The sequence below is a fragment of the Scomber japonicus genome, chromosome 7 (genome assembly GCF_027409825.1).
Source record: "Scomber japonicus isolate fScoJap1 chromosome 7, fScoJap1.pri, whole genome shotgun sequence".
In the NCBI taxonomy this organism is placed as follows: domain Eukaryota; kingdom Metazoa; phylum Chordata; class Actinopteri; order Scombriformes; family Scombridae; genus Scomber; species Scomber japonicus.
This window is the reverse complement of record NC_070584.1, coordinates 20,227,279-20,251,637: the sequence shown is the minus strand read 5'-3', so window position 1 is coordinate 20,251,637 and position 24,359 is coordinate 20,227,279. Positions and strand designations below refer to the sequence as shown.

The 24,359-nt window shown below is 40.1% G+C and overlaps 1 protein-coding gene across 3 annotated transcripts; it reads right to left on the bottom strand.

The window, feature by feature from the left end:
- Positions 1 to 2,443: 2,443 nt before the first annotated feature.
- On the bottom strand, positions 2,444 to 22,237 carry rubcn (rubicon autophagy regulator). Of its 3 annotated transcripts, none has more exons than XM_053322294.1 (21): positions 21,971 to 22,237; positions 19,283 to 19,436; positions 18,920 to 19,003; positions 17,486 to 17,645; positions 17,181 to 17,287; positions 16,824 to 17,049; positions 15,615 to 16,043; positions 14,040 to 14,135; positions 13,393 to 13,508; positions 12,964 to 13,162; positions 12,470 to 12,577; positions 11,506 to 11,580; positions 8,623 to 8,683; positions 7,914 to 8,046; positions 7,599 to 7,744; positions 7,120 to 7,184; positions 6,520 to 6,758; positions 6,047 to 6,108; positions 5,702 to 5,855; positions 5,458 to 5,551; positions 2,444 to 2,609 (listed from the first exon to the last, which is right to left on the bottom strand). In XM_053322294.1, exons 1-21 carry the CDS (start codon positions 22,006 to 22,008, stop codon positions 2,473 to 2,475), a joined length of 2,883 nt encoding a protein of 960 aa, XP_053178269.1. In that variant the 5' UTR covers positions 22,009 to 22,237; the 3' UTR covers positions 2,444 to 2,472. The 3 variants fall into 3 exon arrangements, with proteins under 3 accessions (XP_053178269.1, XP_053178271.1, XP_053178270.1); XM_053322296.1 differs by lacking the exon at positions 21,971 to 22,237 and adding an exon at positions 20,191 to 20,272; XM_053322295.1 differs by lacking the exon at positions 11,506 to 11,580.
- Positions 22,238 to 24,359: the final 2,122 nt, after the last annotated feature.

The window sequence follows — 24,359 nt, the reverse complement described above, 5'->3', positions numbered from 1 at the left end:
ACAGGTTGTAATCTCATGGTTAAATGTGATAATAAGAGTTTGTTCTTTGTGCAATATTGGCCGAAAAATGTTATTATTAAATATGATACTCTGTAGAGCCTACTGACCAAATCTCAGTGGCCAAAGAAGAAAGAAAACAGATTTTGAAAGAAGAAAAAGACTATTATTATTATTATTTTTGATTATTATTTCAGTCAATAAAATAGCAGAGAATATTCAAAGTAAAAAAAAAACCCTCACTCATTCCAAAACCCAAAGTTATTGAATTTACAATTACATAAAGCACAAATGAGCAAAATCTTGTATTTGAGAAGCTACAGGTGGCACAATTAACATTTACGTGTTACGTGTTTACGTATATCGACTCAATCAGTAAAAAAAAGAGAAAAAAAAGGTGTCAATTTTATGTGCAGTCGAACAAAACCTGCTGTTTCTTTAAGCACACAAAAACAATCATCGTCATTAACAGTCTGGCCAGTCTTTTATTGTCAATATAATTAGAAACAAAGGCAAATGAACACAAATAATAATCATAACAATAATTATCATTTTAATAATAGACTATTTAATCTGTAGTGCACTTGAAATCTCCTCATCTCTCTATGTTAAAGGCAGTCCAAAGACAAACAAACAGTCTGCTGAGCTGAGGAGGCTTTTCAGAGTTGAGCGGTCACTTCATTCAGAGTTTCTCTTAAAAGCAGTCGGGTTAAAAGACCAGGGTTCAGTTCATCTCTTTAATGCATGTGAGCAGAGGGTTTAGGGACTTGAAGATCACATTTATTGCTTCAAGTAGTGTCTCATGAGAGTGTGTTCCTCTCATGAGGGTTGGTACATATAAAGAGAAGCTTGTTCATAGTTGAGGAAGGTATGTACTCTACCGCCTAATCTATTAAAAAGGATGATGCACATAAAATTGTGTTTGGGACAAACATATGAGACAAAAATGTAATTTCTGATGAATTTGATTTCTTGAGTGGGTCGCACATTTCTTTTTCCACAACTTGGATTTCTTTTTTGAGCTGAAACCCTTCATACAACCAGTTGACAGGAGCTTCATTAAAGAAACACCAGAAAAATCCCCAAACAGTGACGCCCTGATTCGCCCCTTCAACAACAACAGACAGGATCAGTGCAATTATCCGGACTCTCTGTTAATCCAAAACCTACGACGTTAGAAAACAGGCAAGTGCTTATTAGGCTGGTACAAACCATTTGTGCATGGCCGCAAATACAGCAGGTAGACACGTATGCACGAACGAGCACTCTTATTCACACAGCTCTTTCTAGTAATCAAACACACACGCGCACACACATACACACGCGCACACACACACACAGCAGCACAAAAACTGAGCATTTGCATTCTTATTTAAAACATTTGCAACACTGACTCTGTAATGTCCTTCTGAAGTCTGGCCATCTCTAAATTCAACTTTCCAATGTAACTCCACTAGCCCTGCCAGCCCAAGTTCATTGGTCACAGAGGCACATTAGCGTAGCTAAAACAGCTTAAAACAGAGCAGTAGGGAGTGGAGATAAGAAAAGATTAGTTAAATATCTTCAATGTTTTCATATTATTTTAAAAATCAACATAAAGGGCAGGATTGCTCAAATACAGAATCTGCACTGAACATTTGACTTTATATTCTATTTTTTTAAAAACATATCCTGCCTCTTTAACTCACAAAAACAAAGTTCAGCTAAGCCAGTAGCTAGTAAAATCACCAGAGTTGAAGCAGTTGCCAGAAGCTGCAAATGTAGGAAGGAGAAATATCAAACCGGGTACAATAATCTGGGCTAATGCTTGTTTTTGTTGCTGTTGTCACATGGGTTAGTTTTACCACAGAGGACATTATACAAAGTGCTGAGAAATGTATACAATCTTTGGCCTTTTTCACACATGGAACTACAAGATAGCAAATATCCTCACAAGACAAGAGGTTTCGTCATCCACTTTGCAGATCGAAGCCTCAACTTCAAAGTCAACAGTGTTTAATATTTGACTTAATTTTTGATTCCCAATGTTTTTCATCATATAGAGGGATTTAATGATCATGTCATTTAGAAGGATTACATGTGAAAACATTTACTTTTGTTTGAGGGAAAACAAATTTAAAAATCACCTCACCGCAGGGAGCTTGAGTTCTTTTTCCATAAGTCTCTTGATCTTTATGGAAACAGGAGTCAGCCTCCTCAGACCAAACACATTCCCCACAGTAAAGTGCATGTGTGAAAAGGGGTTTATAGAAAATACATCTGAAAATCAGTAGCAGTCATGTTCCTGAATGAACACAAATGCCCTGATGGAGTAAAACCAGCACATATGACAATAAGTAGAAAGCTCAAACAGCTGTATGCAGCTGTCTGAGTACTGTCACCCAGGTGTGGGAGGACTAAAACAGAGAAGGAGATGTGGTCAGTCACTACAATCATGGTCGCGTTTGTGCGAGTGAGTTTCCTCTTTTTCCAGCACTAGGTCCCACCTCCCTCATCCTCTTGTTCCTCCATGTTTCTGCGCGCCATCCTCTCTCTCCGTTCTGCCAGCCGCTGACATCGAGGACAGTTCTTACCTGCCCGGAAGCAGCTGCGGTGGTAACACGCATGGCACTCTGTAGAGACAGAAACATAAAAGTTTAAAGTTTAAAAAAGTGTCAGTGGTGTTACTTCAATAAATAAATAAAACAGTTGGAACATTCACTTTTTAAAAAAAGTGCCATCTTAACAGTAAAAATATGACATAAGTTTCTTTTTCACAAAGAGCAGTTCTTATCTGCTAAACCAAACACATGTTAACCGGTTTAACCAGTTTACTGACAATGAGATGCAATGCCCCTACAGAGTAGCCAATCACAATCGTACCCGAGGGAGGAAGCATGTGCGGAGGAGGGTATAAAAGGAGCAGGAGTACAAGAGAGCGAGACAGAAGGTAGGAGGAAGCAGGTATGTGAGGAAGCGGAGAGCCTGGGAGACAGACACCACACCCTAAACCACATCAAACACCTCTCACTCTTCCAGAAGAGGCCACCCGAGTACCACACAAATTTGCTCAACTCAAACTCAACTAATCAGCTTCAACAGATTCGTATGGCTGCAATTCCTGTCTTACATTAAAAATAAAAAGGTAATGAAGGATTGATGAAATGACAAGCAACTCAAATTCAAAAATAGTGTTTATTTCATGATTGCTTAAATAATAGCAGGCAGATGTAAAAGAAACCAAAAAAAGCATAAATTACACATTCAATCTGACACAGAAGTCACATCCGCACAATAAAAACATTCTTCCGTCGACAAAACAAATAAAAATGAGTTAAAAGCAATCACATGAGGCAGCATAACCTCTGGCAATGTTCCCACAGAGCTAGTGAAAGAGCCTGCAGGTCTGCACTTATGAGACACACTACTTCTGTTGGGATAAATTATAATAAGCGAGACCAACTCAAGTAGTGCTCGGTTGAAATGAAAATATGAACATGTGTAACAGACTAATCTGACAAATTCACAGACTGAAATTCATGTCCAAACTTCAGTCTAAACATTCAAAACTACACTTTGGTATCTGTTGCCATTACTAGCAATAAAAAGTTATCATAAAAACATATTATTTAGCAGCAATCCATGTCTTGGTGTCAGGCTGTGACCAAGACATGAGCCAAAGACAGAAAACAGCAGCCTCGATGACAGTGTCAGTGTCAGTCATTGAGACATTCACGCATCAACACCTCTAAAATCTACGCCAAGAGGCATCCACCACCAAACAGCTGCCCAAGTATCAATCCTACACCAGTTGTGCAAACTCAGCGAACCTCAGAACTACAACAAAGAAATACCAAAACCAGAGTGCCCGAAACTCAACACGAAGTGGGAACAGTGTGAAAAAAAGTCTCAAATCACCAGACAGATTGAAAGGTTGTGAAAAGTGAAAAGTGAAAAGTTAGATTAGAAAAAGAAGCAGAAATATAGAAGTAGGACCGCAAAATTCAACTAATATTATTGTCAGGATGTTGGTAAAGTCTAATCAGATAGAACGGTCATTATAAATGTAGCTAAAATTGTGCGGCCCTACAAAGAAAGAAAAAAAAGCATCTGTAAACTACAGACAACAGACAGCAACGTTGCTATAAACATATCAAACAAGAGATGACTGTGACCAAATAACACCTTTAAATCTAAAATGAATGTAGATTTCTGCTTGATAGGATTAAAGAAGAATAATCACTACAGTACCTAACTATGTAACTTTTTCCTGCAGAACAGCTATGAAAATTCATGTCTTAGCCCTTTATTGCTTTTACTCTTGTCCCCCATCCCCTTCAGCACAATCTATGATCTCATTTTTCACTCCTCCCTCTGTCTTGCTCTCTTTCTCTGCCCCATCCTTTGTCTTCCTGCCTCTGGTTACTCTCCGGGCTTTGCGAGTTCTACGACCTCTCCAGTTAGCCTTGGTTTTATTGGCCGCCACTTCTTTGCCTTCCTCCTCAGTATCGAGCTCTCTTTTTCCATCACTCTCCTGACTCTTGTCCTCCTCTCTCCTGCTTCTCTCTCTGGAGAAAATGGCTGACAGCTGATGAGATTTCAGCTGTTTCATGAGTGTAAATTTCTCTACTTTTTCTGCACCAGATTCTACTGTTTTGGCTGCCTCCTTCTTGCCTTTATCTAGCATTTCATCATCCTCCTCTGCCTCATTTCCAGCTCTCCCTTCCTCATCAGTTCCCCCTTCTTCGTCCAATAATCTTTTTTCAGACACTTCATTTCTTTCTTCTACTTTCACTTCTGTCTTCCTCTCATCCTCTGATTCTCGTTTTGAGAAACCCTTGGTTAGACTCACTAACCCTGACATCTTCCATCGTCTTTTCCTCTCTTGACCTGTTCCTACTTCATCTAAGCTTTCCGTGCTGCTGCATGTTTCACTGTCGCTGTCCATTCCATCTGTTTTTGAGGTGCTTTTCTTCAGTCTGTCTATGTGAAGAGCTTTAAGTAAACTGACTTTTTCCCTTCTTGCATGCCCATCTCCCCTTTCCCTACTCTTTGCCCTCTCTTCGCTACCCACCTCCTCACATAGGTCCTTTCCCCTCTCTTCTCCTCCTTTATCACATTCTTTCCCCTCTTCCCTCTCTGATTCAGTCCATCCTGACATCTCCTGCTCTTCCTTATTTCCTTTACTCCTGGATAAAGCTTTAAATAGTTTTCCGGGATTCAAAGTTTGAAATATCCCCCCTTGTTCCTGTCTCTCTTCTGCATTCTCTCTTGGCTCCTTTTGTTCTCCACTACTCACCCCCTGATCCACTTCTAACCCTAAACCCTCCCCTCCCTCCCCATCCTTCCTGCCCTGGCAGAGGGCCCTTTGCAGTCTACGAGGTTTGGGGATCTTCCAGTCTTTCCAGGTAAGTGGAACGGAGAGGCGGGGAGAGGGGGCTCTTGAGCCGCCCAGGCCTGCCGCCAGCAGAGAGGGCTCACCTTCGCAGCGCTGGCACTTGCTCAGCTGAAAGGGGAAGATGATGTCTTTGTCGTTGCCGCAGAACTCGCACACAAAGCCCTTTGCCTGGCACAGCTGCAGAAGATGACAGAAAAAAACTGTCAGCTGGGATTGAGCCAAAGTCATAATTTACTTGTGTTTTGTTTAACAATAAATTAACTTGATAAACTCTCCACACAATAACACGACCACAATAAAAACCTGGTTAAATTTTTTTTATCTTACCACACAGCCAGCTACGTGCATGGTACCAAGTTTAAGCAACTCTTTCAATCGGGGAGCCAGTTCCCCGTTGCGCACAGAAGTGAGGTCATTGAGGGAGAACAAGTGAAGGTCCTCGGTCAGGTGACCTGGTAGGCTGTCAAACTGGTCCAGAACCCTGAAGGGCGCACACACACACACACACACACACACACACAGACACACACACACAGACACACAGACACACACACACAGACAGACACACACACACACAGAGAGTTAGCATGCCTTCCAGGGAGCATGATTTGTTGCATATAGACACAAAGGATCTGAAAGTATTGTGAAGCTCAAAAACATGCACAAACGTACTCTTTAGCAAAGCGACAGGTCTTGAAGAGATTTTTCATATGAAACAGCTGCATCCTCAAAACCTGAAAAAAAAGGGAAAATCAAGGCTAGGTTCAGGTCGCAGTTACAAAATTTGTGCTCTGAAGGTGTTAAATAGGTGAGATAAGAGTTGTTTCTCCTGTTTCAATGGGTACGATCTCCAAAGACACATCATTAAAAACAACTCTGTCCCACGTGATTTATCTGCAGAAGGTCTTTGATATGTATTCAAGCTCTTTTAGCCCAGTTCTGCTCCATAATAATGCAGTTTAGGACTTGACTGGCTTTATTCATTCTGGTTTTCCACCTAGAGAGGCTGGGAATTTAAAGCAGCAACTTCGGTCACAAGTTTGCCATTTTACAATTAGGATACTTCATGCTCAACGCATAACAGAAACATTTAGACGCACAGTGCCTGTTTATCCTCGAATTCCATCGTGTTATTGACAACTTACCCTGACAGCCTCCAGAGCTTTAAACTTCTTGTATAAGCCACTGTTGATGTCATTGGGGTTGAACAGTGGGTCTCCAGCAATCTTGCTCAGCAGATCCCGGGCAAAGTTGCTGACGTAGTACTTGCTAAAGTCCCACTTCATCAGCACTCTGCCGGGAACCACCGCCTGGGCATTCTCATGGCAGCACTGGCAGAAGTAACGGCCAAGGTATTCACAGTAACGCAGTCGCTTAATATAATCTAAGGAAGGGACAGAGTAGATACATGGGTGGGGTTAGGGTTATGACTTTGCAATGGACATAATGTGTGTGAGAAAAAAAAGTCTACTTTTAATTTCTTCACACAAGTGGAAAGTACCAAGGCTTTTGTCCAGTTGATCAAACTGTAAATAGACTATTACACATGTTGCGCTTTCTGATTGTGAAATGAACAAAAAAACAAGAACTGAAACTGAAAGTAAACACTCAATGTTTTACTACTGTTTTACAAATGGGAAAAAAAATAAGTATGTCAAAACATTTAACACCTTGCAAACCTTTCAAGGACAACTGACACTTTGAAAAATACTTTTTACAATTGTTGTTCATACTGCTGGTTGTACCTGGGTCGATCCGGGTGCCACAGCCAGCGCAGCGGTAGTTCTGTTTCGCCACAACGATCTTCCTCCTGACAGAGAAAGAAAATGTTTAAGTAAAAAACATCTTGCAAGACAGGGTCATTACAAAGGGATGTTAAAGCGATGGTTCGGCGTAATTTTGACCTAGCGTCATATGGACCATGACGTCCATCTATCGAAATCTCACGCGATCACTGAAATACCATGTGGTCGCTCGAGATCCCGCACAGAGTACATCTATTGCCGGAAGAGACTAGTAGTAGTAGTGAAGAAGGAGCAAGAAGCAGAGTACAGCAGAATAGAGTCTTTCATGGTTTATTAACAAATAGTTAAACTAAGCAGCACCATGAATAAAGAAAAGGTTAAAAGAAGTGAACGACAGGTCCTAAATAAAAATAGAGCATCAAAAAGAATGAGAGAGAAAGTAAATTTGAAGGCAGAGGGCAGGAAAAATGTGGACTCACTTGTGGGCAGGCTGAATGTTGAAGATGATCTGAGGTCGGGGCGGCGCCCACTCGAGATTGCCTCGGACCCGAATCCTCAGCTTGTAAATGTCTGCGTGTTCGCCGTCATCAGGTGAGATCGGCAGAGAGTCAGGAATGGGCAGCAGCTAAGAAACAGCAAAGGAAGAGTAGAGTGAGAGATTGTACATGTGAAAGTGCCACATACTGTCAGTTTAGTTTGTTTTATTATACTCAGTGTCATGTATTATTTCACGTTCTCTGCCATGTGTGGAAAACTGACTTCTACAAGTCGTATAAATAAGCAAGGCGATGTACCTTCTGCGGAGCATCGTGTTCTGGGACCAGCCAGTCGAGCTCTGAGGCAGCAGGTAGCTGCATGCCCTCAAACTGCCTGAGCAAACCCATGGCGACTGACTCAGCAGAATTGGACTGGAGGAAGGAGGGAGAGCTAGCAACACACAAAGAGGGAGAGAAAAGTGTTTAAAACACCTGATGACAGCTTAATGGATGTTTTACCCAAAGATCTGGCTGTGGTTTATCTTATCAAGGTTACAGGAAATGTGCTTATTCTCATTCATTTGTCATCATGTGTCTTTATAGATGAAAGCCTGCTTGGGTTTTCTACTTTTTGTTTAATTTTTTTCTATGTAATGAAGCCTGGGACAGCAACTGCGTACATTTGGTTAGATATAAGACGTAAACAAGTCTGATACCTGGAAAGAAAAAAGAGCAATACTTATAAATGAATGTAATTTTGCATCAAACAAGCAGTCCTAGGCTCAGAATGTGTCATGAGCTGCTGTCTTAGTAAATCAGGAGCTAAATACACACACATTACAGCTAGTCAGCTACAGATTCATTAAGAATTGCAGCTAACATTTTCTTTACACCATTTTCTTAGAAAACCTGGTCCTTTGTCTTGTGCAGATTTGAGTAATCAAACCTTAGATATTTAAGATTCTAAAAACCAAACAAACCACAACACAAAGAATAAAGGCAAGCATGAAGAAGTTATGTTACTTACATGGACTCTGAGCTGAGAAAAGACCTACTGCTGGAGCTCACACTGCGCTTAATGTCTGCATCTGGAAGACACAGCAACGGTAAACAGACAAGTGAATACCACTAAGAAACAGAGACTGGTACAAAGACAAGAAAACCTTTTCATCCACCAGCCACAGAGAATAGACGACTGTCAATACCTATACAATAAAAATTTAAATTTGTAGATACTTTATAAGAAAAAAGTCAGATTATGGATCACTCTGGTGATCTGGCTGGTGGGTGAAGTAAAATGTTTTACTTTAGATGAAATTTCACTATTTGCTACAAGTAAAACAAAGGGGAAAACAAGAAATCTGATCTAGGGCCCAAAAGGCAAGGAAATCCAAAAAGGCAACCCAAACCTTCAAATATACCTCAGTCAAAGTACAAGAAAATCAAGAACACATATTTTATTAAATTCAAGCATGTTTTCAAAGCCATTTTAGCAAGTAGCATGCAGGAAAGCCAGAAGAATTATTTAGTATTTTGTCCAAGTACTCCACTAATAACATGTAAGCGAAGACAATAAGCAGCGCAGGTTTGGCAGACTATCCCTTGCATGAATTCTTGTGTGCGGCATCTTTCTATCAGAAGATTGGCATTCTTGTTTGATCACATAAAACATGGGTAAGATCCAAAACCCTTCAGGGTGCAGTCACTCACTCAACGCTACAGCATGTTAAAGAGCTGAATGAGGAAGTTAGTCAGCTGCAAGATTTCAACAAATGTCCTTTGTTGTTCATGTGCAGGCATCGTTTCAACTTGAATGATTGTATTTTTAAAAAAGTTATAGTTGCATGAGCACTAAATCAAAATCGGCTTGAGGGCATATGCTGTCTAATAACTATTTGGCCTCATTTGCACTGATGGTTTGGGGCGTTTAACTATTGCAAAGTGCTGCTACGGGTATAACTATCATCAGTGGCACTAAAAGCAAGTGAAGGCAGACAGGGCAAGGCAATGGATTTCAAGCTGCTTGGTGTCCAGAGGAGCGAGGTGTAACTGTAGCACCGCCTGTCTAAGAGATTAGGAGCAATATATATTAATCACTGACCTAAGTTAAGGGTCAATAAACTATCTTCTTCCTCTTCTAAGCAGTGCACTCTAAGGCAAAACATAGACTTTATGACATCTGGTCCTTGATTGCTGAAATATCCTACTATGCCTGAGAAACACTGACTGAACCAAATATGAAAATAGTTTTGACCAAATACGTAGAAAACAATCATCAAGAATGTATGAACTTCTTTCTGAACAATACGTACTTTTGCACAACATGTAATGAAAGTATATATCACATTAGTACTTAAAAATATCATCACACCTATTAATTTGGTTTTTTGTTCTGTTCATTTGAGTTAAGATTAGGTTTAATGATTGGTTATGCTTACAAGAAATTATTTAGACATTATGACAAATTAGTATGAATTACTTGGGAATGTCGGGCAAGACAAGGCAAGTAGGAAAATATTTACACAGTATCATAATATTATAAACAAAATCCTGGAAAATATGTGATCTTTTTACATCTCTATAGATGCAATCAAGGTCATGATGGGTCTCTGAAATCTGAAACAGGCACAGGTAAACCAACTCGTGTGATGAGATGGTTGGCGCATTGGGAAATGAGAATAATGGGATGGACGTATGCATGGAAGAAAGGATGGAAGGATGGATAAGTGAATAAACTGTTTATAGTCAGTTGCCATAGAATGACACTTGCTACCTCCTCTCCTCCCATGAGTCTCCTTAACGTCTAACAGGTACAGGCACATTTATCCTCCAACACCCTGACGCACTAAGCAACAAGCACCGACACAAACAGCCAAGCAAACATTTCAGCTGAGGGGAGGACGCGGCTGGCTCAACTCCAAACTGAAAACTTGGAAAAGTCTCTGCCCTGCTCTGTGTGAGGTTTTGTGGGCCAAAATAAAACATTTCAATCTGAATAACACAGCAACCAAAACTCAACAGGGAGTTTAGCTCTTTCAACAGCTGATTATTATTAGTTGAAAGGGAAATAATGTCCTATTGAGAACTGATTATTTTGCAACTAGGCGGATACAGTGTAGGATAGAAATACTTTCATTGTAATATTGATCACACTCATCTAGTGAAGTAATCTGATGTTTGGTCAAAGAAATACTGTAGCTTCAGGAGAACAGTTCAATTTGCAGCTTACACATCTGCCTAGATCCTACTGTTTACATTTTCTTCATCATACTGATTATTTCTGTCCAAAATTGTGTGTTTTTTGATGAATTAGTAGTTTTGGTTCTTCATCACTGCCCTTTCAGCACACAGGCACTAAAAATACATTTAGTAAATCAAACATTAATGAGATCTTAGTAAAAGGTTGCACTCCTATTTTTAAAAATTCTTTAGTCAGGTCTTACTCACACAGTTTTAGTACTTTGACTATTTTAGTACTTCTTTATTTCCTTTCTGCAGGCTGGGACTGCACAAGCTCCTGTGCAAGTATACAAAGTAGCATAAAATCAATCTTAAAGGCTGTGAGGATATGGATTACTTCAATTAAATAAATATACATATATAAACACTTTACAAGGTCTTTTGGATATTTTAGCATTGACTTTTGTAGCATCTGTAATCGTACTGAGAGTTGTTTCTATTGTTAGATTTGGACAGAATCAACTAGTGCAATTTCATAAAGACAAAAACAAAAGCTGTAAACTGAATGGGGAGAGTTATACTCTATGTGCTATCCAGTTTAGGAAGAAGGATTAAAAGCAAAAATTCTTAGTTTGGAGTGAAGCCATCAGCTTCCTCTCAGAGAAGCGCCGCCCCAATAAACAGTCTATGTAACTGAGGAGCCTCGCCCACCCATCCAGCCTGCAGATACCTGAGAAGAGGGAGGCGAGTGACAGTGAGAGGCCGTTCTGTGACACCGCCAGCAGGGACTGACCCTCGCAGCCATCTGAGAGACAGAAACTAACACTCAGCACAACCAACACCACAAGCATGAAAATTTCAAACAAAAACAGTCCACAGAGCTGTGTGTCAGTGTCACAGGCAAACATACAGCATACTGCACTGATGCAGTACGTGTATACATGTACAAGTGGAAGTACATGTGGAAGTCATGCAGTCATGTGGCCCGAACAAACAACATATTTTGTACAAACATACAAAATATGCATTTATTTACGCAAACATATTTTAACACACACACACACACACACACACACACACACACACACACACACACACACACACACACACACACACACACACACTCCAGGTTAATATTTACAAAGCAATGCATGCTCAGATATAACTGAAAAGATTAGTCTCTTGCAGTTATGATTAAACAAAACAAAACAGCAGTTGGCATATCTTTGCCTAATTCAGAGACAAAATATTTAAAAATGACTTGATACACTGCTTGCACTATACCACAAAAAAATGGCCTAGACTGAACACACGCTAGCAAATTATTATGACCATATAAATCCAAGATATGCCGACTCACATGACTGCAACATCTATATAAATAGCAACACTAATAAATAAACTACAGATACCATTCTGTGACCTTTCTTCTCAGACCTCAATGTTTATGGTCCATGGTAAAACGTGACATGCTTGGTGAGTGATATGAAGCCAGTGTGGTGAAGATGTTATGAATTAGGACTGGAACAGAAAAGGCTTTCTGCACATTTCTAGTTAGTTTTTTTAGTTAGTAAAATGATGGGATCTGATATCTACACTAATTGTGATGCTCAAAAAGATTTTCATTTCATTTTTGTGGAAGTTTCTCTCCCTGTGTTAATGTTCGCTAGAGTTCCCTCATTCCTTCTCTCTACCTCGTAGCTCGCACTCCTCCACCTCCTCAGCTGAGCCAGAGTCAGACAGGCCCTGGTAGGAGTCCTGAGAGCTCCTCCTGGAGCCTCCGCTATCAGTGGAGTGGAAAACTGTACAAATAGAAGGGGGCGGGACACAAAAACTTAATGAGACCAAAATTAATGAAGCAGAAATCAACAGTAGTTAACAACAGTGTAATGGCCGTGAGGCTTATTTACAAAGGAAAGACTTCAGACTAAAGATATATTAAACTGGTTAAATATATGTTAAAGACATGTGTGGGGGTCCCTAAATTACTGAAAGCAACAGCTACCAAGATGTTTGTTGTTCTATTGCAATAATATTAATGACTTTCAAGATAGAGAGTACAAAAACATAATCTATTAATGAAACCAAAAATTTAAATCACATCCAATAACCAAAAGCTTTAAACTGTGATCAGTGAACATGATTACACTCTTCATTTAACAGTTTCCTCCTACTAATGGTGTCTTACGGTGCTGGGAGGTTGTGCAAGGCGGCAGCCGGTTGCGGCGGATCTGCTGCCTCCGCAGGCGGATCTTTTGCTTGAGCTGTTGAATCTCACAGTCGCTGTCTCCCTCCTCCTCGCCCTCCTCCTCCTGACGCCGCAGGTTGTACTTCATCAGCTCAATGGCAGCAATAAGGGATTCTGAAATGCTGAAATGAGCGTTCTCCTACAGAAGTATAGAAATAAGAAAGTGATTAAGAAAGTAGATTGACTGTTTCTTTTTAACCTTCCTGCGTAATGCCAACTTCAACATAATACTTTTAAACCTTCATCTATCAGAGGATTGGCTTAGTTTCAGAATTGAGGTCTTTTTTATCAAATATGCTTTTTTTGAGGCACTCTGCATCAGCTTGCATAAAATGTATACATCATTCATTTTGCATCACAATCACTGACCTTTTCTAGGTCAGCACAGCTGCCAAAGTCCTGCTCTGACAGGTAGCTGATGAGGCTCTGGCCCTCTGATGGTTTCCTGAACATCCCATCTGGAACACTGCTGTACTGGGACCCATCTGAAGTAACCAAAACATATACACACTCAAAAATATAACAGGAAGATTAATCATATCTGTGGTATTGTAATATAATCAGCTTTAGTTTTCAAAAGAAAAGCAACTTTAAATGCTCTAAACTTTCCAAAAAACCAACAACATTCCTCAGGTTTTCGATCTGATCCATCCACTCCAAGATGTGTTGTGTCAGGCAGATAAACTTCACATAAACAAACAAAGACTTTCACCTGACTTTTCCATAAACATCCAGCTGAAGTTCAGAGTGTCATGTTTATAGACCGGCTGATTCACTTACGACATTCACATTCAGGAACTGAAAACTAATTTAATTTAAGATACATTTCCTGCCTGCCTTGCTGTCCCACTCACTCCAATATTTAAACCTGCTTTGGACTCTTTGGTTTACTGCATCAGAGCAAAGGCTCAGTGCAAAGTATTTCTACTACTGCACTCGTTGGAAGTGCAACAATGGATCTGAAATGAACGTCAGGCTTCTGTTGAAGAATAGAAACAGAATTTCAGAAAACTCACTAGACTCCATGTAGAGGGAACTGGATGTGCTGACATCGCTGCGCTGAGGTGAGAAAGGGCTGTAGTCCTTAATACAGGAGTCATCACCAGCTGATTCTAGGAGACAAAAACACAATATTAAGGGCCTCTTATCATCAACATGTCACTGAAATCAATGCTGAATACTTTAAATTGATCAGATGATGGATATTCATTTATATACACTGATGGGAAAGCAACTGGTGAAACACTGTTTAAATTTCTCCAGCTTTCCCATGGCAAACAATAAAATCTATGGAAACGGTTCATTTTATTACATGCAGGTTGCTGACCTCTGTCAATATAATGACTTAACTCTAAACTGCATAAAGCGGAACATTCATTTAAGGAAGAAAGATTTCTTTGTTCCAGTGCATTACAAACAAATACAGGAACTGCTTAGCTTAATTTTTGACATATACAGATGACTTGTTACATTTTAGTTTTAAGACAACTTCTCAAAGGAAATACCAATATCCCTATTGGGGTATCATTAATGTAAACTGTAATGAAAGAAACAGAATATAAATAACTTAGCCATGATTCTTTCTGTGAAATAGTTTGATTAATCATGAAAATGTGTGCATGGAAACAAACAAACACAACGACAGACACTAGAAGTGACCAGCAGTGGCCCTTATCACATCAATTTGACCTGCACAAAATAACAAGTAAAAAAACAAAAAAAACACTAAAAATACAAATGAAGTGTTTAGGGCAAGACTTGAAATGGAAGGGTAGGAGAGAGTTCATCCACATGCAGAAGAAAAAGACAAAGGGGGGTGGGAGGGATCAAGTGATGGAGTACAGTAGAACTGCACTGCCAACCTGCTACCGGATCTTCAATTATTATGGTGATTTTCCGTTGGCCCCCTCCTTCGCACGAAAGGTAGAAAAGGAGAGAGGAAAGAGATTAAGCAAGAAAGAAGGTAACCTCACGCCAAGAAGGGAAAACATTGTGTGCAATAGAGAACAGAGATGTTAATTTGGAAAGGTTAAAACTGTTCAGAGAGGAAGTGTTGACCTTGTGGCCTCACCACAAACCCCATTTTATCACACAGTAACTCCTCGCTAAAAACATGCTACCAAAACCCACTGATTTCCTGATCCAAAATAGATGCTGTAGATCTCCAAATGTAAATGAGATATATGAGGAAACTATTTATCAAACATCATCAGATCAGTGCTTTCCATAATATGATTTTATCTGTGAACATATGGCAGAATAAGTTACTGCGCTGAGACAGAAATAAACCAAACATGTTTAGACCTCTAACCTCACCACAATAAATACTATATTCATCTTCATGTTATCTGCTCCATCTACTGTCTGTTGTTATTGCAAATCAACAACCAGGTAAAACTAGACTAGAAGCTTTGTCCGCTGCAGTGTGAACACAAAGAACAGATGTCAGTATTTGTCTATTTAATTGTATAAAGACTTCTGAAGTACTAAACTGTATCCAAGCTAAAATGTTTGAAGATTTATGGAGGACATGTGGACTTCCTGGTTAGACTAAATTAGAAGCACATTCAGTTACCTCCCAGTTTACTTACCATTCCTGAGTTTCAGATTGACCCCTGTGTCAGAAAACGAGCGGGTGTGTCCTCGGGACCCTCGGACCGGCCCCGTCTGGCCCTCTGAAAAAGATGAGCACCTAGGTGGGGGTGGAGCCAGGGGACTTTGTTGCATGGGCGGGTCCTTAATGTCACCCTGCTCACTGCTGTGTGTGGAGCTTCGGGAATCGTGGCGACTGCGTTGCCCCAGGTTACCAATAGCCAGGTACTCTGGACCATCATCGTAGTCACCATCACCGGAGTCCCCCGTCTCAGGCTGTACGGAGGAGGAGGGCGAAGGCGACTCTGTTAGGGAGATGCAAGGGACCGACACTGGTCCAGGAGGGGGTGTCACGCCCCGCTCGCTCTCCCTCGGTGTAGACACACACACCCAGGGAGCTCCCAGGCTGCTGGCAGGAGAGGTAGTTTCTGCAATAGAACAGGAAGATGACTCTTCAAAAAAAATAAAACTTAAAGTCACTTCCCTTTTATTTATTCAAATTTTGTTGATGTGAATGGACACTGGTCCCTAAATTAAGTTGGCAAAAATACTGTTTTTAATGCAAAAAAGCAACAGCGATGTTAAAAACAAGTCCAAATTGATTTTATCCATTTCAGCGAGGACAGCCAGTTCAGGACATTGAGTTTCGGAGGATGTGTCAACACACATTCTTCAATAACTGACCTTATCCTGCAACAATCAAGCCTCTGTATGGTTAAGTCAGTGAGTTTTCGCATTCAAACTGTAGTGCATTCATAGTGTCATCACCTAACCCCTCCCCTCTGTATGTACTGATTAAAAAAAAGATAGAGACTATTTTCTCTTCATTAACTTCCCTTAATGTACGACCTCAAAATCCTTCACTTAAGTTCTGACGCACTCACATGAAATCTGGTCCAAAACTCAAATTGCTGCTAGAAACTAGTGACAACAAATGTAAATGTGACCTAATATAGTAACACATATAAAAATGTAGCACATTTGAACTTTCATGACCTTAAGTGTGCACCATGTACCACTATTAATACTTAATGCTTTGCCTGAAGCCTACTACATCACTTACAATAAAAAGGTCCCACATGGTATAAAAACCATGATACTAAAATGTACTCTAAGTAATAAACAGACATGAAAAAAGAATAACTGATGACAAGAAATATCAGCTGCCTGTCTACCATTAGTTTTGTGACCCTTCACGCTTTCCTCACTTGTGCTGTTGCCGTTTTGGGTTTCAACCCCCGTCGTGTTCCCGCAGTTGTGGCTGATGGCAACTGCCTCTCGGAGGGAGCAGTTGGAGGTGGTGAGTCTGCGGTTTAGAGACTCTCCTCTGAGAGCTGAATCAGCATTCCTCCAGGCCCCGCCGGCCCCTGGCAGCACGCACAGGCTCTGGCTCTTCAACAGGCCGAGACATGGTGGCCCCTTCAGTGGAGACAACTATAGGATGAGAAAGAAGTGTAATTAATGAAACAAACAAAAGATGAGCAAGAGAAGCAGCCATCATGTCCACCCACAGGACACCTTTTCAGGTATATGTTTAAGTTTTGTGATGGATATGTGAGACCCACCCCTACAGTGTCTACTTGGGCCAGCAGTTTAGGATTATTTTGCTCCACAGCTTCCAGACACTGGAACATGGCAGTGACATGAGGCTCGCTCAGCAGAAAGGCATCATCTGAAAGGCAAAGAGAAGTAAGGAGAGAGCTGAGGAGATGAAGAGAGATATTCAGTAGGACATACGTGAAGAGTCTAGGAAAAAGGTAAAGCTATACAAGTGGACATGTGGAGATTAAGGAACAGAAGATAAGCGATAAGCTACTACTTTATTTTATATGACACAAAAATGCCTTTTATATTAAAATTAACCTCTCACCATTATAGTATTTTCTTGTATGTCCTAGATGTCTGAGCAGAGGTCTGAGCTGAGCCGACAGCATGTGAACCTGTAAGCTGTGAAGCAGCCAGCGCTCTGCCTTGTAGCTTTCACCGGCACTCTGCATCCCGCTGCTCAGTACCGGTTCCAGATGACTGAACTAAAGACAGAGAGAGAGAAAGAGAGAGAGAGAGAGAGAGAGAGAGAGGGAGAGAGAGAGAGAGTGAGAGAGTGAGTGAGTGAGTGAGTGAGTGAGTGAGTGAGTGAGTGAGTGAGTGAGAGAGAGAGAGAGAGAGAGAGAGAGAGAAATAAAGTTTCAAATATTCAAATGTAATGCCCTCATGTCCAATTTTTTTCCACGGCTTGTTAAACAGCCTGCACTCTTAAATCTTGTTTTTGAATTTTCTGTTGTCAATATAATATATGTGACAGTCCGTGTTTTCACTGGTTACACTTAATGGCAATCACTGCTCAAACAAACCACCCAGATGTTGACAAACAACTTCACCACAAGGTCTATTTCGTAGCTGTTTTAGAACGTTTTGATCATATCACAAGATATTTATCAATGTCAAAGGCCAGGAACGAACTCTGAAGCTCTACACAGGTCTTTGTCTATTCATTCTAACCATATTCTGAAAACACGTGACATCAAATGGGACAGAGGATCTCTTCTTGAATTTTTTGTTTTAAAAGACTTGGACAAACATGTGTCAACAGTTGCCACAGTGTTCATTGCCTTAATATCCTTACTTTTCCTCTATGTATCATGCAAGAGAAATGTATGCTTATTTGATACAAATTTGTGATAGATTCATTGCAGGTATGTCAGTTCTGGGAGGTCTAAAAAGGCTGTGAAGTGGTTTAGAGACACGTCTTATATGGTTCAACGCAGGTGACGATTAAGAAGAGGGCAAACAAGATAATTACGAGCCAATCAAATGATCATTATACCATGGATGAGCATGCTTTAAGCACTGCTGGCCAGTAACAGTGAGAATACCGAACGTAATTCGATTCCAACTTCTCCAAGTCTGTTTGCGGTTGTAAGATCCTGTTAATGCGTCACAAGGAGGAGGCTGGGATTTAAGGGTAGCTGTTCTCCACAACAGCAACAGATTAATTACATAACAACACATTACATACAACAGGACAGTGGAGGAAGTATAGTGACTCTTCTCAGGCATGGGAGAGAATGGAGTCGGGTATCAACTCTCAAATTCACCACCTACTTTCACTATTTTACAGGCTGTTTCAATGTTGAGAACACAATTTAACAGCTACATGAGGGTTTGTTTTCTTGCCACGGTGGTTGGTGGAGTGAACAAAAACATCTTCAGCTTCCAATATATGAAATTAAGCAGTATTGTTTGCCAACTAAGCTTGAAAATATTTATGTATCATGTGTATGTATGTGGCTGGAAGTGACCATACCTGTTCAACATGTGAAGCGAGGTGAGGGCTGATGTAACGAACACACCAGACAAATGGCCAGTAGTCTCTCTGCTTGTAGTACACCTGCAACCCCAAACCAGCTGTTAAATCAAGGTAACACGCCCTAGTTACAGAGAATATCAACCTCAGTAAGTACAATAAGCCATTATTGAGGCATTGTACTTCCCATGGTCTAGTATTTCTCCCTGTATTCTAGCAAGCAAACTGATACTGAATTGTTATACATGTCTGATGATGGTTGCAACAGGTTTTATCATCTTTTAACAACTGTTAACAGACTGGGAAAAGCACGACTACACACAAAAGGGAGAGTGATGTGGGTCAGATCTCCTGAGTTCTGACCTGCTCATTCTTCAGTCCATGACTGAGGATGTTGTTCATGTCCTTGTGCAGCCGCTGTAGTCCGCCGTAGCGTGACCACACATTAGGGTTGTTCGTGGACACGAGGCCCTCCACTGTGGTCTTTAGGCTGGACAACAGCTTCCAGTGCTCCCGCCTGGAAGGAAAACAGGACAGCAGCGTGAAGAGGGAAGCAGGGGGGCAGGGGTGCGGTGTTAGGAATGAGGAAGGAGGTGAAGAAGTGCTGGCGTTAGCAGTGTTGTGGCTTAAATCACTGCTAACATGAGCAATACTTTCCCTGAAATTAGTGACTTTTAAGCAGTTCAGTCACAATAATTTTACTTATACCTGAACTCAGCAAATAACTGGAAGTGCTGAGTTGTTTGTTTTTTGATGAATGTGGGCACTGAAATGCAAAAATTAACTAAACAGTTTTTATTTATTTATTGTAACTAAAAAGCAAAAAGACAGTGAAGGCAGTAAGGAAGTAATCTGTGTCTGCCTGTATATCACTGGAAGCACACAGTAAGACGTCTTCCTCAGCAACCCCACCACCACCAACACCAACCCTAACAACTTTTCTGGCAGAAATACCAGCTGATCAGCAATAAATATTACCAGTATCACCAGACCTTGCCCTAAATAGATTGATACATAAAAAGAGACTGTCCCACAGTCTGCATACAATGTTTACAAGGGTCTAGGCCTTAAAAAAATACAAGCAGAACTTTTTCACCTTTTACTGATTTTTTTGATACAGGGCTGTTAATCCTTATTATTATCTGTGCTAAATCTGCCTAAAGGACAACACTGTGTGAGCTCTAAGAGAATTTGAAGATTTACAATCTCCATTTTGTGCAAGCATATATTGATATCCCATATTACAAACCACAAACTTGGTATGGACCCACTTGCTTAACAGGCCTGTGTGTTCACAAGATGTGTAACCTTATCTTTAGAGCACAGCAGTGGAAAACTGTTGCTCCAAAAACTTTTGGATAAAAAGCAAAATGATATAAGGTCACATTCCCTCACAGTCATAAAGTGTTGGCTCATATCCAGCACTTCCTATTTTTTGCCTAAAGTCAGCAGTCCGATTGAACGCTATTGAGAACTGGTCACATAACTATGGAGAGGGGACAAAAAAATCCTGCTGTCAGAGGGTACAAACACCTGAGGCGGCATTCTTTGAGTATAGGATAATTTAACTGGTCATCTGTTACCTATATCTTTATAATGTGGTGTGTGCTTAATTTAATAAAGATATTTAAACAGCCCTAAAATATCTTAGACAGTAGTAGGTGGAAAGAAGGACAAAAAAGTAACCCAGGCCACATAAAGGACCACTAAGTATTGTTTTGTGCAGGCTGAAGTAATTAAAATACAAATTGTATTTATTACATTTCCTTTTACTAAAAACAATGTAACATTTACATCTCATGCGAGAAGGCTAGTGGCTGGTTAAAAAGTAAAGGCTATCAACCTAGAAATAGCACATTTACGAGCACAACAAGGCTCTTTTTTAAGCTGCAGCAGCAGCATCACGAGTTCAGCAACTAATCAAATCACATCATGTAAGATGGAGAGAGGGAATCTGAGTGTTAGAGAACATTCTCCACATACTTTACTAGTATGTTCATCATCATAGTCTATGCCGTAATATGAGTATAGAGCATCATGCATTTAAACACATCAGAAGCGTGTGTGTTGTGTGTTACTATGTATTTTTAAGTCTGTGTGGGAGCATCAAGGCTAAAATACCACAAGGATCAGAGAGGATGTTGAGGTTAGGGATTAACCTTACCACTCTGTTTTATGTGTGTGCGTGTGTGTGTGTGTGTGTGTGTATTGTACTGAAGAATACAGATTTGTTTAGACAATATTGAAATCAAAGGAATATCAAAAGGTAACAAGGTGAATTCTTCAACCAGTGCAAATAATAACTTTCTCATCATGCATGTACCAGCTGCCCTAACAAGATAAATATTGCTACAGTAAATAACGCACATTACTGATATGAGGTTAGTGCACTGCATAGAATGGTAATTTAATTGGAGTTATGTTAGAGCACAATGTTCAATTCTAGTGAACATGTGCAGCGTTTGATCCATTTCTTTACAGTAATTATGTTGTCAAAACATCATTATGTCTGTCTTTTGGTAGCCTAGTATAAGACAATCACCCCAGTGCTAAATTGAACCTCAGTTATGTACTTTTCAAATCCATTACTGATGTTTTGTGATAATAATCCTGCACGACAGCCAGCGGGTCGAAATGTCAACTAGACTTGACAGCTAGCATTAGCTGTTAGCACAAACATTAGTTAGGGTTAGGGTTAGTTATAATTGTACTGATTTATTTGATGCAACTTATCTTTTGTAAAACATGTGTAAGTCAAATACTTGTCTTTTGACTTGCTGACGTCGCACAGTAGTGTTGTTAGCTTCAAGCTGTCAAAGCTTTAGTTACATATCCGGTTAGCCTAGCCTAGCTCCCCAGCTAGCTAGCTTAGCGTCAACACTCCACTAGCTGACATCTTGGCTCAATTTAAGAGAGTTGCCGGTCCAGAAATCATCATTGTTCGTATCTGGTTAGCCACTGAGTGATAAAGTTTCTACTTAAGTTGTACAGCTTTAACCTTGCTAGCCGTGCCGGGTAACAGTCACCCCCCACCCCCAAGGTGTCACCCACCTGCGCTCCTCCGCCTCGCCCTCCGCCCTGATCTCCATGTCCTCCGGGCGGAATAGAGGTCCGTACAAGGCCGCCAGCTTCACCGCTAAATTCCCCCTATGGCAGCTTGTGAAACGGGTTTTTTTGCCTCAGTAGTTCGGGTTTTTTCTCACGGGAGTTACCTAGACTCCCAGTACTCCGCCATCTCTGCCCCGCCTGTCCCAAGCTGTGTGGATCAAAACAGTCGAGGCCGCATGACCCGCTATCATCAGCAAGTGGGCGGAGGACTTCAGCTCTGTTCTGCCCACCTTCAGGACATAATCAGGTCTTTTTTTTACTTAAAACATAGCACTTCTCTATGTTGTTTTGGCTCTTTTCAAGCACTCGATCTGTGCTTTTGCTGCCCTATTTTATCAAAGTTAAACTATTAAATCCTTTGAAGTAGCTGAGAGCTTTCTAGAGCTTTCTTTCTTAACATAGCTGCTCAATAGACTTTAGTCAATGCTGCCCCCTGCTGTTAGAAAATGATATTGCTGCTGCCCGCTATTTGAACTCGTATTTAGCACATTGACTGTAGCAAATTTTACACTGGATATGCTCTTCAAGGACTGTGTGCAATATTGTAATGTGGACGAGTGAGTGAGTGGGTTGTTTTATATTGTGTTTATGTGTTTTATATAGTTTTTTTATGTGTTTCTTTTTTATTATTATTTATTAGCTCTTTTGCACTGCTAAGGACTGCACTTAATTTCGCTGTACCTGTTACAATGACAATAAAGATATTCTGATTCTGATTCTGATAATCTAATGTTGACACTGATTACATTGATTCTCTACCTCCTCGTAAATGTATATTTAACCTATTAAACTCTAATGAACTACCTGTGGCGAGCTAGGACAGTTTCACATTTTTTTAAGTCAGTCTTAAAAACTATAGTAGAATGAACATTGAAAAAGGTTTGTAATAATTCCCCCTGTCCATACTAGCTATGAGATCCTTTCATAATGCACTTACAAGTAAGTGTTGGGGGCCAAAATCCATAGACCTCTTTCTGTGCTAAAATGTATTTTTAAAGTTTGTCTGAAGCTAAAATGAAGCTTCAGGTGTTCAAATTAAGTCAAAACAAATAGATATCTTTCAACATTACAGTCTTTTTAGTGCGTAAGTCCCTCTTTTTGTTACTATACTTCCACTGCAGCTCAACAGGGAAACACTGTACAAGGAAACACAAAAGACTGTAAATGTGGCATTTATCAACTTGATATGACTATCTCAGATTAACTTTTTGCACAAAATGATTTCACTTACATCAAAAGGGAATGTTTTAATTTCCAGTGTGAACAAGAGGAGTGACAATGTCTTTCAGTTTTCATGTGGGCACCTAACTGTTGCTTTTATTTTATATACTAGTGGATATCGCAAAGTTTCAAAAGATATCAGGAAATTTGCAGAAATATGTATAAATGATGCAAACACAAAAAGATCCATCAGTGACATGTCAGAGTCTATACTGTGAATGTGATACTGTCAGAAAATGTCATGATTTTTTTTTTCATCTTTAAAGCTACAAAAGCTTTAATATATACAATGTTTTAATGTATAAAAAGTGGGTACACCATGAAGGATCCTCGACTGCCCTCAGCACATTGGGAGGCACTTACATATAATACCCACATGATGGCACCACAGCCTTGAACTTTGTGTTAATCCAGTAATCACCGGATGTTAGTGAGTCAGGATAGAGCACAGAATTTAACAGTAAACGTCATCCCCAGTCATTGTTAGGCGTGGCTGTGGATGGGTGAATAGTGAGTAATTGTGCTTTCATAATACACACACACACACACACACACACACACAAATGGGCAGTGGCTGCAACGCACGAATCACCACAGAGTTTACACAAGACTTCCTTCTGCTTGTGACATCATATGATGAATTAGAGACTGTGGTACAACAATATGAGACTTAACAATGTTAAGAGAGGATTATAAAATCCATAATAGTCAGTATTTTGTCAACAAAGGGAAAATCAGGTCATATTTCCTTTTTTCTTGTTAAATGGTTTTTAGGGGAGTTTTTCCTTAACCAAATTGATGAGGAAAGAGCAAGTCCCTGTAAGGCAAAATTTCCATTTTAATCTATATAAATAAAATGGACTTGACTGCTCACTAGGAATATATTAAAATACACTGCTGCCCAGATTTTTTTTCCTATTTTGTGTTTGTGTCTGGTATGAACTCTCAGCATTAATTGATGATATAATATAGTTTGGACTGTACTGTATCGGTTTTACTCTTATGATTCCCTGTTTTTTTTGTCTATTTATATTTTAAAATTATTCTTAAAAAAGAAAACTGGCAATTCATTTTTCTTCAAGAAATATTTTAATTCTGCCTTTTTGGGTTG